This window comes from Puma concolor, chromosome F2, assembly GCF_028749965.1.
Source record: "Puma concolor isolate L17-30 chromosome F2, mPumCon1.1.hap2, whole genome shotgun sequence".
Lineage (NCBI taxonomy): Eukaryota > Metazoa > Chordata > Mammalia > Carnivora > Felidae > Puma > Puma concolor.
Window position 1 is genome coordinate 3,597,436 of NC_141684.1, and position 15,384 is coordinate 3,612,819.

At 51.9% G+C, this 15,384-nt stretch overlaps 1 protein-coding gene across 6 annotated transcripts in view; it reads left to right on the plus strand.

Moving 5' to 3' along the window:
- Positions 1-15,384, plus strand: part of TRAPPC9 (trafficking protein particle complex subunit 9) — a 568,037-nt gene that overhangs the window by 141,144 nt on the left and 411,509 nt on the right. For all 6 annotated transcript variants that reach the window (XM_086696009.1, XM_086696010.1, XM_086696012.1 and 3 more), the window contains one exon: positions 201-364. In XM_086696009.1, the coding sequence (XP_086552135.1) occupies positions 201-364 (164 nt within the window). The remainder of the gene's footprint in view (positions 1-200; positions 365-15,384) is intronic.

A 15,384-nucleotide genomic window follows, 5' to 3' on the forward strand; every position in this document is an offset into this window, starting at 1 on the left:
GTGGATGGCCCTCCGCATGTGGCGCTCACCCTCCCCTCCTGATAGCTCAGATTGAGTTCCATGTTGAAAGCCGGGCTTCACCACTTCCTGCTTCTGGAACGTGTTAAGTCTGGGGATGTGAATATTCTGAGATGCCGTTGTTTTTCTTTACTTTGATTCTTTCTTTTAAAAAATCCCTGTAATTCTTACTGCTATTTCAGATCTGCCCATTCCTTGCAACCCTCCTCTGGTGATGAAATCTCTACTAATGTGTCCGTCCAGCTTTACAACGGGGAGGCTCAGCAACTCGTCATCCAATTGGAAAATATTGGGACGGAGCCACTGGAGACACTGGAAGTCACCTCCAGACTTCTCACCACCAAAGGTGGGTTCGACCCCAGAAATGTTTGTCTTGTCTTTTTGCCAAAGAGACACTTTGAATAACCGGTGCTCAGAAACCGTAAAAGCTTCTTACTCTTTTAATTTGCTGCCGTCGTGAAATGGGTGTGTGAAGGGCACACAAAGGAATGAAGACTGCTCCTTCGTCCCTGGTGCTCTTCACATGTACCAGATCCTCAGGAAGGACGCTCTTGAATGGATGGAGAGAAACGTTAGCGGCTCAGACGTGGTGCCATTGGGATCCATCCGCCCAGCCCCAGGTTTTCCGTGGGTTCAGGTCTAGAGCCCGTGCGCTCCCTCTTGAAGGCAGGCACTCCGTTTCCTGTCCCAGGGTACATGAGCTGGGCGGGGCGGGTCACAAGACTTGTGTTGAGAGTTTGGCTTCTCTGTTTACTAGCTATTTGTCCCTTACACGCCTCGCTTCCTTCCCGGGTAGGTAGGGGAGGTGGCCCCTGCCACGTGAGGTTCTGAGAGGTAAGCAAGTAGCGTGTGGTGGCGTACCGAGTATATTACAGGTTATGAGTGGCATTGATCAAGGCGGAGGGTGTTGTATAGGAGGGAGGCAAGGGCAAAGAAAAGCCGGTCATTTACTAAAGTCAGAGAAATCATATGGGCCAGTGAGAGCGAAGACAACAGAGGGAAAATGTGGGGTGTGCACGTGCGGTTGATGTAGGGGTGAGGCGAGCCAGGTGCACGGCGGGAGCTTGAGTTTCCGGATGTGCCATCCACATACTACTCCCCCGCAGAGGGCTCCCTCCGCAGGCTCATGACACTGTAATGCGAAAACTCAAGTGAAGTAAGTGTTTATTAGAGGTAGGGCCTCACGCCATCTTGTAGTTCCAGTTGGAGGGAAGGTCCAGGAAGAGTTGGGGAGAATTTGTCCTGGAAACAGTTATACCACGACAGAGGGAATTTGGACTGTGTAAAAAGGGTTAATGTGAGGTCGTCCCATGGGGGGGGTGTGTAATGTGAGCTCGTCCCACTGGGGGGGGAATGTGGGGGCGAGTGCCAGTGCATCTCGCGTTCCCTTGTTTCTCCCACTGCTTCTGATGCACGAGGGAAATGAAGCCTGTGTCTGCCTGTCTTCTCTTGCCTGTTGTCCCCGTCTATACCTCTCCTCACTGGGAAATGCTGCCTGTGCTCAAATTTTGCCTGTTTCCTTACTAGCTCTGTATTACCTTTGGGCAAGTAATTTAACCTCTCTCGGATTTTTCCCCTTCTGTGAAAGGACACTAATAACAGCACCTACATCACAGGCTCATAATGAGAATGAAATGAGATCAGATACCCAAAGTGCTTGGAAACGTGCTTGGCATGTTATTAGCCTCAGGCTCGTTAGCTGTTATTATTACTGCCGTCTCTGCCACCGTCACCACCATCACCGTTATCTCTACCAACACCACCGTCATCACCACCGCTGCCACCATCACTGTCTCCACCACCACCACCATCATCATCATCACTACCGCCATCCCCACTGTGACCGTCATCATCACCACCATCACCGCCGCCTCCACCACCGTCATCACCACAGTTGCTGCCCCCATCAGCAACGTTGCTGCCACCCCTCCTGCCACCCTTGTTGCTGCCACCATCACTACCCCCACCACCATCACCATTTGTTTTCCTTGTCGTAGAACACTCTACTGTGAACGCGTCACAGGTTACGACTGAGTCCGTTTGGGTGGTTTCCTCTGGGGGCGTTTGAGAATAGTGCTGCTCTGAGTATTTCGGCACATGTGTCGGTGGACCTCTGCACATGTTTCTGTTGAGTGTATCTCCAGGAGTAGAATGCCGGGTGTGGGGTGTACGTGTATTCAGCATTCGAGCCAGATACTTTTCCAAGGTGGCTGCACTCGTTCACACCATCGCTGTGTGAGTCCCGGTGCTCAAGTCCCCACTGCTACTCGGTGTTTGTAGTCATTTCATCCGTGCTGGTGCTGAGGGTGGGGTGCGACCATATAACACTGCGGTTTTAGTTTGCATTTGTCTGACGACCAGTGATGTTGAATGCCTTTCCTATGCTTTTGAATATTCAGATCCTTTTTTGTACAAGTGCTTTGTCCGTTTTTCCCATTGAGTGTTCTTCCTTCTCTCTCTCTGTCTCTGTCTCCCTCTGTCTACCCCTCTCTCCTGACTTGTAAGACTTTGTATATTCTCAGTATGAGTTTCTTGTTGGGAATAAGTGTGAATGTCTTCTTCTGTGTGGTTGCCTGCATGTTCTCTTAGTGTTGTTTGGGTGCATACAAGTTACTTATTTTACTACAGGTTCACTAATTATTTTTTCTTCTGTGCTCATGGCTCTTTGTGTTTCATTTAAAACATTTTTGTACACTTTTAGCCTATGGGGAGCTGTGGTGATCCTCCCTTGGGCTCATCCTTTCTCTCCCCGATTCTTGGTAGCAAGTGCATATGGGTTATTTCTTAGAAAGTGCCTTTCTGACACAAAATACCTTTATCTGGTGTTGCGAATGTTACTAATTGGTGAGAGGGTGTGGTCGGTGTTGGAACAAGGGAACTAATAGTGAATGGCAGATGATTACAGAGCTGATAACCATGGTGAAGCACATCCTGTAATTTACCTTGTGTCATAGCTTAGCAACTGGAAAGCATCTTTTCCTGTTCTCAGAGAAACCCACGTGGAAATCGTTACGAACTTGCTGCCTCTTTCTGAAGCAGGAATCCTCCTGTTTGTCCCCTTTGGAAATCCTCCAACAACTTCCTGTTGTCCTGGTCCCCAGTCACAGAGGCCTGTGCATGGGGCCTCTGCCCCACGCTTCAGCTTCATCTTTGGCCGCCTCTCCCCTTAAACTCTAATCACATGGGTTTTTGGGAACTAACTTCAGTTTCCTGGACATCCGTGCGGTCTCTTGCCCTTTAGGGTAAACTGTCTTCTCTCCCTAGAGCTCGACTTGCTAACTTCTGCTCCTGCCTCCATTATCTCCATTACCAACACATCTCATCTGGGTTTCTGCTTAGTGGTCACTCTGGGAGTACCCTCCTAGCCTGGGCCGTTGGGTCCCTGCCTTTGTTGTCTCAGAGTGCCCCAGGATGCTAATGCAGGCACCCTTGCCCTACCCAGGCAGTTGCTGGTTCATGGCTCTGTCTCAAGTCTCCCAGAGGCAGGGATGATCGCCCTTTGATTTCCATGCCTCGTGCCTGGTAGGTGCTTAGTGCTGAGGGGTTGTGGACAGAAAGGGCTTTCTCATTTACAGAACAAGACTGATAGGAGTGTGCCTGTCTCGCTTGCTGGGTGGTGGTGGTGGTGGGGGGGGGGATAGATGTGTGTGGATCACTTTGATGTTTCTAATGAGTTGTGTGGGTCCCCTTAGATACACAGCTTCATGTGAGTTCCGGCCTCTCCTCCTTTGCTTGGATCCTTCTCCTCCTGTGGAGACCTTCAGCTGCTTCTTAGCCGAGCACTGCCTTTCTGCAGTCCAGCTTTTGTCCCCCTGTCTGGGCTACCCTGCCCTTTGGTGTTCTTCTGCTTTTGAGCTCCTGTGGAACTTACTCTTTGTGTCAGCTATGCCCCCACCCCCCAGTGTTTTATTATGAGAAGGTGCAGACACACAGAGGAGCTGAGAGAATTTTAGAGCAGACACTGTACCACCATCCAGGTTCTGTAATTAACGTTTTCCTACATTTGATTGATCACGTATCTACCCAGCCTCCTATCCATATCCATTAACCCATCTTATTCTTTCGGGTGGTTCAGAGTAAGTCACAGATTGCGGTGCATTTTACCCATTAATACTTCAGGATGCACATCACTAATTAGAGTTCAAAGTTTACTTTTTTTGGTAAAATGTATATGCAGTGAAATGTGTCAATATTTTTTTTTTTATTATTTTTGAGAGAGAGAGAGAGAGAGAGTGCACGAGAGCGAGTGTTGAGCAGGGGAGGGCCAGAGAGGGAGACACAGAATCCGAAGCAGGCTCCAGGCTCGGAGCTGTCAGCCCAGAGTCTGATGCGGGGCTCAAACTCATGAACCGTGAGATCATGACCTGAGCTGAAGTCAGATGCTTAACCGACTGAGCCACCCAGTGAGGTGCCCCAGTGAAATGTACACATCTTAAGTTATGATTGATGAGTTTTGACAAACACACGTGTCCAGCCCAAGCTCTTACCAAGATCTATCGTAGAATATTTTTATTGTGCAGAAGATCCCATCGCTCCCTTTCCAGCCAATCTCGGCTCACCCCAGAGTGGGCATATTTATCGGGTGGGCTCTCAGTATTTACTGATAGTGATGCAGCCAGTTGGAAACAGTCATGGGGATTGGACAGAATCCCAAGGTGAAGCCTGTGGAGGTGGGCACATCCCATGTTCCACCAATCACCCCTCACCCAGTTCCCAAACTGAGTTCCTGTGGCCACCATGCCCACACCTCCCTGTCCTTCTTGCCGTGTCACTTTCCCATGCAGCCCCTCCCCTACTCTCAGCTCTAGGGTAGTAGAACAGTGTCATTACCCCTACTGCATGGATGGGGATAGTGAAAACGCCAGAGGTTAAATGATCTGAGGCCACAGGACAGGTCACGAGGACTGCAGGTCCCTCCCTCTCAGCTCTGGGACCTTTACCCTTAATCACGAGACTGGGAGCCTCGGAGCCACAGTATAGAGCGTGGCAGGCCTATTTCCCAACAGCACGTTTACACGTGAGGAAGGAAAGCTTCGGTCTCTTAAAATTCTCATCCCCAGTTACAGTACATTCACCTCTGGAATTAAACTCATAAAAACAAACAATCTGCTTCTAAAATATAAGAGGGAATAATTTTGGCCACTTCCCTTCCGCAGTTCCAAAAAGCTTTCTGTGTTAATAGATGATCTCATATACCGGAGAAGAGGGAAGGTGTCTTAAACTGGGGACCTGAGGCGTTGAGTGGGGCAGGCAGCAGAGTCCAGGCGACAGTCCGGGTGACATTTCAGCCCACTGGGCTCAGCCTCTTTAAGGGCCTCGTAAACGTAAGCGTCTCCTCCGTGGGAATCTTCCACATGGAATTGATGCTTCCTTCTCTGGGCTCCATACCACTTTCTTTGTGCTGCCGCTGGCTGCCGTGTACCTCAATGGTAACCCGGACTCTTAACGCTGTAGCGCCTACCACCTGCCAGGTGCGTGGTCCTCGGGCATTGTTTCTCTCCTCAACGATCACGACACACGTAAGAGGTCTGGCTGGCCTGTTCTCTCACTGCCGCGTCCCCAGTGCCCAAGAACTAAGAGCAATGCTCGTCACACGGCAGGCACTCAATAAGAGCGGGGTCAGCACCGCTGTGCTGGGCTGTCACGAGGCTGAAATGTTCGCGCAGGACACGGAGAGGTCCTAGGACGGTTCTGAGCACAAAAGCGTCTGCCTCGTGCTTGCTCCAAGAATACTGATCGTTCTCAGTGTGTCCTGTGTGCGGAGGCTGTGCAGGCCCCACGTTCTCTTTCCTCTTGTTCCTGACGCCCTTAAAGCACCCAGAGTCGTGTCAGGGGCCCTGACAACTTGGACACGTCCTCTCTCCCCTCTGGACAAACCCACTTTGCTTCAGATAAAGAAAAATTGTTTTTTTCCTCCTCCATCTTCCTTGCTTTCCTGTCTTGTTTTAATCCCTAATCTACAAACCTGTTTTTAAAATCCTTTTGCATTTAGGGTGCATGATATTAGGAGTCACACAGACCTTGTTGGGTTCCCTCAGGAGTCTGAACTGTAGTTTAGGCCCTCACGGGGTGAGTGTGTCCCACGATCGGAAGTGCCTGATGTGGAGATGAGCAGTTATAATCCAGCGCCAGCAGACAAGGGTTACCTGCCAGTGTCCTGTAAATTTTAATTATAACACGTTTGCAAGCAAGTCTTTATGTGTAGGTTGTTAAAGGTGAACACTTCTGCCTGTACTTAAATAACCATGGATTTTGTTATAATTAAGCCCAAATTAAAAAGAATTGATTGTATTTGCCTCTTTTTTTTTTTTTCTTAATGCCTATTTTTGAGAGACAGAGATACTTTTGAATGGAAGAAAGGCAGAGAGAGGGGGAGACACAGAATCCAAAGCAGGCTCCGGGCTCTGAGTTGTCAGCACAGAGCCCGATGTGGGGCTCGAACCCACAAACCGTGAGATCATGACCTGAGCTGAGGTCAGACAGTTAACCGACTGAACCACCCAGGCGCCCTGGTTGTATTTGCCTTTTAACAATCTTCCTAGATACGTTTGTGTGTACAAACCCAAACATACGCATACACATATACATAAATACACACACACACCCCTTGATGTCTTTATTCTTCTAGCGTCATTTCTTTGACAGAAAGCGAGGACTCCATGTTGCTGTAACTAAAAACTCTTAAGTGTTTGGGTGGAAGTGAGCCTCTGCTGCTTACTGTTCTCCTGAAGAGTGTGGTCTCGTCTGCAACTAGAAGAAAACATGAATGGGCTTCAGTGTTGAGGGTCAGCAGCAGTAGCAATTTCTGTATTACTGTCAATGTGAAATAGCCAGTTTCACTGGACTGCGTGAAACTCGACTCTAGCATTAGAATAATGACTGTTATTTCTGAAGCTAAATTCCACAGGGGGAAAAATTAGGGACAGAAGCTATGCTCCTGATTTATGTTTATCTGGTTATTCCTTGCAGCGTATCGTCACATGGGAGTTTTTTTTAGGTCAAACTTGAGAATATTTTTTATTGAGTTGTAAATGACATACTGTATTATGTTAGTTTCAGGCGTCTACTAACATAGGGCTTTGATATTTTCGTACATCATGAAATGATCGTCGTAGGTCTGGTTACCATCTGTCCCCATGCAGAGCTGTGGCCGCGTTATTGACTGTACTCCCTCGGCTGTACGTCACATCCCCGTGACTCATTTATTCCACAACTGGAAGTTGGTACCTCCTCACCCCCTCACCTATTTTGCCCATCGCCCCACCCCCTCCTCTGGCCACTGCCAGTTGGTTCTGTGTGTTTGTGAGCGTTTTTCTGTTTTGTTTTCTTTATTCATTTGTCCTGTTTTATAGAGTCCACATACGAGTGAAATCATAGGAGATTTGTCTTTTTCTGACTTACCTCACTGGGCCTAACACCCTCTAGGCTGTGCGCGTTGTTGTGAACGACAGGATCTCGTCTTTCTTCGGGGGAGTGGGACCCCATTGTAGGGCACTGCATCTCCTCACTTCGTTCCGCTGTCCACGCACACGGGGCTGCTTTGATACCACGGCTGTTGTAGTTGATGTGGTTGATGTTGTAGTTGATGTAGTTGAACTTCCTCGGAGTCGCTATTCAGATACAAACGCGATGGTTGTTTGTCAGCGGAGGGCGAATTAGCTGTGCTGGGTGAGCGGGTTTGCCTGCTGTTTGAATATGTCACTCCTAAGCCTTGGGACTAAAGAGAAACCAGCAGGGCGCTCAGAGCTGTTATTCCGTATTCCCCGCGCTTCGGAACTCAATTCTGAATACGACTTGCGACATTCTTTCCTTACCTGCCGCCTTTGTGGGTGGGGGCACAGACCCCGGCGGCAGGTGTCCGATCTGTCCAGAGCCGCGCTGCTGTTGGGCCGTGTGTTTAGCCTCCGGTTCCTGCGAACTTTCCTTCCCCTTCCTTCTTGCTGTGGCCACTGGGCTCTGTCACAGTAGGCTGTGTAGCACGGCCTCTCCTCGGCCTGGGGGAGGGAAAGGTGGGTCTTGGCGTCTGACGGATTGGGCTTCCGGCCCCCGATCTGTTAGTTATGAGCTGCAGGACGAGTCCTGAGCAAGCGGTGAGCGTTCCAGCCTGGGCTGTCCCCGGGTGCCTGGCTCCCTCCTGGGTGGCGATTCAGGAACACGCGGTGAATCCTCTGGCGCACTGAGCACGGCGCCTGGCAGGTGGCAGGTGCTGAGAAATTACTGGGTTCCCTTCCCTGGAAGTGGGGAATGAATCGGCACTCCTGCTTCCCATTTTGCACGTCTGTCCGCCAGGGCCTGGGAAACCAGGGCGTCAGAGTTGTTAAGTCCAATTCTAAATAAGCAAACTCAGGCCCCACTCGGGGAAGACGGACGCCTTTGTTTCAGTTGCCTGGGCTGACCTCGTGGCTTTCAGAAGCCATCTTAGCTTTCTCCTTGTTCTCAGATTTTTCCTGAAACGGTGAGATGTAACAAAAGATGGACAAGCGTGTTCTTGCCTCAAAACTGTAGTAACTCAGGACTGGAAACCGCCTAGTGGGGTCCATGTAAGTGCTGCCGTCACGCGGGGAACGAAGCCAGACAGGGGAGAGAAGCAGGGGCAGCTCTGGAGTGAGGGGTCCCTGGCTCCTCTCTTCTCAATCACAGAGGGGAACCTGTTGCCGTGCACTCCTCAGGACCCGAGGGGTTCCGTGATGAGGTGGCGTGCCATGCAAAGTTACGGTAAGAGTTACCCTCCCCACCAGGGTCTATAACTTTTTGGCCTGGCCTGTTTCCGAGTTGCTTATGTTATACTATGTTTATTTTTAAACATGGAAACACAGGGCAAAATTTTAAAAAGAAATCTTGGAGAAGTGGTTTCTCACTTCCTGCGTTGTGAAAGCCTGGCGTGTCTGGGGAATGGGAGAAAGGACTAGGTTTCTCGATGCCTCCTTCCGTGGTCGTGCCGAGTCCCACTTGCGTACCTGGGTGCGGACGCAGGTGGAAGGGAGCCGGGAGCAGGCTGCTGTGGCCGGCAGTGGGTTGGGAGGCCGGCGAGGAGCTCCCCGGATCCGGCTGTCGTCAGTGTAGACTTAGCCGGTACGACTGCCGTTACGGTTGTTGCACCGGACGCACTCGGGTTCCATTCTGGCTCTGCCCCTTCCCGGCGCGATGGCCTGGACTGCGGTGCGCAGTTCCGTGACGGTCTGACCTGCGTACTGGGTAGAGGACTATGCTGTCCCTCCGGGTGTTGGCACACGTGCGCCTCGCATCACGAGGGGCCGGCACTCAGTAGCTCTTCCCGACGGCTGTCGTCATTGTCTTCATGCCACCTGTGGTGTTACCTGTAAAGGTGTCTGTTCTTGTCTCACTTTTACTGAACATCTTTTTTACGGAGCTTTCGTAGGCTCTGTTTCTTAGCCCGGCATTCAGAGAAACTCACCATCTGGCTTGCTGCCCGCCACCTTTCCTTTTTGCACACACACTTGTGTCTTGCCCAGCTTGTTTCCGGTCCTGTGCTTGGGGATCAGGACAGCAGTGACCCCCCCACCCCCCACCCCCACCCTCCTGGGGCTGAAGCGGGGGGGACCTGGACTGTGGCATGTGCGCTGTGGGCCACGAGGCGGCGGGAAGGTCCCCTTTCCGTTTTCTTTCCCACCATTGATCCTCTGCTCGCTCATTTGTCCTCGTGTCGACCAGTTGTCTGTCCTTTTGCTCAAGTCTTCAACAAGCCTTACCGGGCACCTGCTACCGGTAGTGTCGGGCGCTGGAACACCCAGGAGTCAGTCCCGAGTCCCCGTCCTCTGCATTGCAGAGTGTGCTTCCACTTGGATGTTTCCAGAGCTTTGCTGACCCTCAGGGGTCCTGTGTGCATCTCACATCCCATCCATCATCCACACACCAGCCCCCACGCCACCTCCCGAAAGCTTTCCCGATCCCTCCGATGGAATTATGCTGTTCCTCCTTTACGTCGTCTTGCTTACACGCGGTTACAATAACACTCACTTCACTTGGCTTTGTGTTACTCAACAATCAGACGTTTATATCACGTCTATATACACTCACCACTCTGGGGCCATGAATAAAACATGAACCCCGTCCTGAAGGAGCTCACGATTCAGTGTGGGGAGTCAGGCATGTTCACTGAACGGAATTGGATTCCAGCAGCGCATCTTGTATTATTTCTGCTACCTTTGAGTAGCCACAGTGAGTGGGCTGACCGGTGTTCCTCCCAGGAAGACACTGAGGTTCACGAATGTCTAGCGCTTGTTCAGCTCCGTGTCCCCTCGTGTGCACGATTGCGGTGGCCTTCCTGTACGGGTCGGCCTTCTGCACAGTTGTAGGGTCCCGATGGAGAAGTGTACAGAATTCATCGGGAGATCTAGTGGAATGCCTCTGATCACTCCTGCGGGGCCTGGTGCATTCGGCTTCTGGGAGCACAGGCAGGAAGTACACGAGCAGGACAGGGAAGGAAGAGGAAGTGAGTGTCTGGCCCTGCACTTCGGGAACTTCAGAACATCACGTTCCCGACTGGTTGTTGGGGGCCAGTGGTATTTCACGCTGACAGCCCATAGCGACCAGGCACTCTGCTGCCCGCTTCAGCGGGGCTCAGGCTCCCTCAGGAAGTGCAGACACCAAGTAGTGCTGGTGCACACAGTTGAAACCAGGAAGAGAGTACATATATATTTTTTTAATGATTATTTATTTTTGAGAGAGAGAGAGTGAGAGAGCGAGCGAGCATGTGTGAGCGAGTAGGGGAGGGGCAGAGGGAGACAGAGATACAGCATCTGAAACAGGCTCCAGGCTCTGAGCTGTCAGCACAGAGCCTGATGTGGGGCTTGAACTCACAAACCATGAGATCATGACCTGAGCTGAAAGTCTGATGCTTAACTGACTGAGCCACCCAGGTGCCACTCAAAATTTTTTTAAAAAATTTGGTTTCATTTTGAGAGAGAAAGAGCATGAGCTGGGGAGGGGCAGAGGGAGACAGAGACACAGAATCCAAAGGAGGCTCCAGGCTCTGAGCTGTCAGCACAGAACCCGACGCAGGGCTTGAACTCACAAATCCGTGAGATCCCGACCTGAGCCGAAGTCAGACACTTAACTGACTGAGACTAGGTGCCCCAAAAGTACGTTTTGAACACGGAAGTCAGCACTCTTTCGTGAGTCTGCCATCAGGACTGAATAGGTCTGCGTATGACGGGTGGTGGACTCCTGGCCACGCCCACCTGTATGGCCTTGAGCAGCTTGTGTGCAAGGGGACGGTAGCAGGACATGTTCCGAGGGTCGTGGTGTGGGTTCAGTGACAGCTTGGCCTGGCGCCTGCCTTGTGGAAGCTGTCCTTAAACGTCAGCCACCTGGCGGGGCTGTTCAGGGGACAGCACCTAGCATGCAGTAGGTGTCTGGTGTCTTCCTGGGTTGTGTCTGTGGGCGCCCCCCAGCCCAGGTGGGATCACAGTTGATGCTGCTCCTCTAATTTCGCGTCTCTGTGACAAACCCCTGCCTCCGGGTCTGTGACACATCCATCCTTCCGTGTACTGCAGCCAAGACCATGGGGAGCCCCGAGGATATCTCACAGCTCATTTGGGCAGAGTTGATCTCTCAGTTGAAACACGTTGAGAAATGAAAAGTCACCTGAACAGCCAAGAAGAGTGCTGTAGATACCAGTTTTAGTTTAGTTTCCGCCCTCCTACCCTGGTTATAAATTCCCGCTAGACTGGACTGCTGGCTGAGAGAATCCATTCTTTTGCACAAATCTGGGACCTCAGCAGGCCCCCTTTCCAGTTCACGCTACCGGGACGGTGGATGCTGTTCAGTTTTTTGCAGCCCCAATTTGGGCAGTGCATTGATGGAGCAGTTTTGAATCTGGTCTGTGGGTGATGGTATTATAAACTTTTAAGAAATTTTCAGATTGAGAAGAATCTCTTCTGTCATCTGCTCTGAGCTCCTGGGGGCTTCTCCTCTGCCCCCCACACTTGTTCCTTCCTATAGTCAGAGATTGGCATGTGTCCCTTTACAGGCAGGGACCGCTTCTCACCTCCTTCCCCCTGAACCCAGCACAGTGGCTGCCCTGGGGACAGTCAGTGGCCGTGTGGTGAGTGTTCCCTGGAGGAATGAAGTGGGCAGCGGTAGGATGTGAGAAACAAACATTAACAGGGCACTCTGCGGTTCCCAGACTTTCACATAAATCATCCAGGCCGCCTGTGTGCCGAGGCCAAGGGGCCTCATGGTATCTTCATGCTGACTCTGGTGTTCTCTCCCCCTCTGAAGAGGCATCTTGGGATGACAGAGGACAGCTGTCAGGGGGCAGTGCTGGTCCCGACGCACACGACCTGTTACATTCTATTTTCTGCCATCTCTTTTCAAGGTCCTCTATCCCATCACTGTAGTGATGCTTTCGTTGTACATACTCTGCACTCTGGTTGTGAAGCTGGGTGGGTTAATGTTCCAGAAAAGCAGTGAGAGGCAGAACATATAGTGGGAAGAGCCTGGTGTTTGCTGGTCCTGGCCCCGACTCTTGGTTCTTTGACTTCTAAAAGAGCTGTGTGACAGTGGGTAAGTCGCTTAAGCTCTCTGAGTTGCAGTTGCCTGTCTGATAACATGGGAACAACATAGCTATGGTCTGAAGTTAGAAGATAGTACTTAATAGATGGTTATGTCAGTTACTATTATTAAAAGGGAATTCTAGGATAGAAACTTGTCTTGTTCCCGGGCTTTCCCGTCTGCCCTGCAGAGCAAGTTGGCGTGGGGAGTGGAAAGGACAGGCCGAGCTTACCGCATTAGTTTGGACCAGCTTCTCCTGAGCCCCTCAAGTTCTTTTTGGGCACTTGGCTGCCTGCCAGCCTGCACAGCTGCAGCAGACTTAAACCCCTGCTCCAGAGAAGTTTATCCAGCTGGCGGAGTTGAGTCTGGGGACTCAGTGACACACGTGCTCCAGGTGATTGCTGTCCTTGTCATCAATTCACATTACTGTCTGGCCCTGATAGAGGGCACTGCAGAAAGCCGCCTGGTTGGCTCAGAGCCCCACCTCTCTCTCTCTTGGCTGGGCCTCCGTCCTCAGCGTGGACTCACAGGCCAGATTCACAGGGCTTCTCCCCACGTGACACCGGAGCGGCGTGGGCTGGGGCGGGTTTAGACGCAAGAGTCCGTCGTTAACATGTGCGTCTGCGTGTGTGTCTGTTTGTGAAAGTGTAATATATTACTTCATTGTAGAAAGTCCAGGAAATGAAAAGCTTGAAGTTACCTGCCGTCCCAGTCCCCAGAGAGCACCAACATTAGCTTACAGGTTTGCTTTCTTCTTTTTTTCCATGTGAACATTTTTATGCAGGGAAATCAAAGCATACATTCGCTCCTGTAATCTGCTTTTCTCGTGTCGCTTTCTTCCCATCTGTTTTAAGTCTAAATCTGAAACGTCTTGGAATACATTTGTCTGTTCCACATCGAACGCTTCCTGAGTGCCCCACCGCGTGCCCGGCGCTGTTCCTCCTGAGTGGGAAGGATGTTGATGGCACCTGACACCGCTGTGCTCTTGCTGAGTGCCAAGCACAGGGCTGGAAACTCCACGCACAGCTCCGCGGAGGGGTGCTGGGGTGGTCCAGCAGGACTAGCTAACATGGAGGGCTGTGTTTAAGGCAGACCTTGTTCTCATTGCTTTACTTTCATTAGTTCATTTCTTCTCCATGACAACCCATTTTATAGACGAGCACACTGAGGCATGTGGAAGTTTGGTGGCTTACCCAAGGATACGTAGCTAGAGCCAGGAGTTGAAGCAGGAGTTGACCCTGGCATTCTTTTTTTTTTTTTTTTAATTTTTTAACGTGTATTTATTTTTGAGACAGAGAGAGACAGAGCATGAACGGGGGAGGGTCAGAGAGAGAGGGAGACACAGAATTTGAAACAGGCTCCAGGCTCTGAGCTGTCAGCACAGAGCCCGACGCGGGGCTCGAACTCATGGACCGCGAGATCATGACCTGAGCCGAAGTCGGATGCTTAACCGACTGAGCCACCCAGGTGCCCCGACCCTGGCATTCTTAACCAGCATGGTGCCTTGCTTCTCAAGGGAGCGGAGAGCCTTAAGGCAAGGTCTGGCCCGTCTTCCAGTTGTTGACTGGTTGGTGGAAGAGTGAGCTGCTTGACGTGGGGGGTGATCTAACAGAGGTGGGCACTTGGAACCCAGAGGAGCCGAGTGGGATGGGAAAGTATTGCAGGAAAGGAGCCTTCGGGTCTGGTTGTGAGGGATGAGTGAGATTTCAGGAGATCTCGGGGGAGGAGCAGTGTGTGTGTGGATGTGTAACTAGGGCTTAGGGGGTGAGGCCAGGCCGCTCCTGCCAGGGCACGTCCGTGCCTTCGGGGCCTCATACTCTGGTTCAGCTGGAGTGTGCCGCAGAGCCCTCGCCCAGTTCCTGCCCGTGCCTGGGAAACCTCGGGCCCGATGGGACCTTTGGGCGGCGCGGCCTTTGTAGGGCCTCAGTATGTTGGCTCGTACTGGCGTTTCACACTAAGGTTGGTCAGTCCTGCTCGGCCATTTAGAGAAGTCAGCGTGCACTTCGGTACCCCTGGGGCTTTGGGACCTGGCCTTCCAGCACGTACAGCCCACGTGAGCTTCTGTCCTGGCTGCATGTAGCCTGGCATTATGATGCCCCTTCTGTTCCTTACTGGGTTGGAAGGTAGAGACGTAGAGTATAGTAATCAGGCAAACTCATATTTATAGAATGTGAGTTACTAGGTCGTTGAGAGCATTTGGGCCCTTTTACTGGTTTGGGAGCAGAGGCAGCAACTTCTCTGCAGTTGGCTGCTGGCATGCTCAGGGAGCACACCCGGCGTGAGTTCTGGGGCTGCCGTTCAGACCAGGGGCCAGGTCAAACTCCATCGGTGTTTCCCAGAGGCGGCTGCCGCCCCGCGGCCACAGGCAGAGGAGTGACCAGCAAACACGGAGGGTCTGTTGTGCGGGTGGCCATGCAGGGAGACACGGCAGGGCCGCTGGATGTCCTACACACGCAGGGCTGTGCCGGCACATACGTGACGAGCCCGGGCCAGCCACACGGGTTCCCGCTCCCTCTTTTTTCTTTTTTTTAATTTTTATTTTTCGGGGGGGGGGGGGAGAGATAGAGAGGGAGTAAGCGAGCGCCTGAGTACACGCCATTGGGGGGGGGCAGAGAGAGAAAATGTTAGGCAGGCTCCACGCTCAGCGTGACCCTGGGATCGTGACCTGAGCTGAAATCAAGAGTTGGGTGCTCCAGTGACTGAGCCACCCAGACGCCCCATCCCACCGTCTTTTTAACCTGCCTGACCTCTCCCCGCCTCCCAAGCCGTGTCTGCAGAGCAGTCTCTCCGGGGGTCGTATCTGTGGCGTGCGGGCACGTCCCCCACTGCCCCGCCTGTGGGGACTCTGCC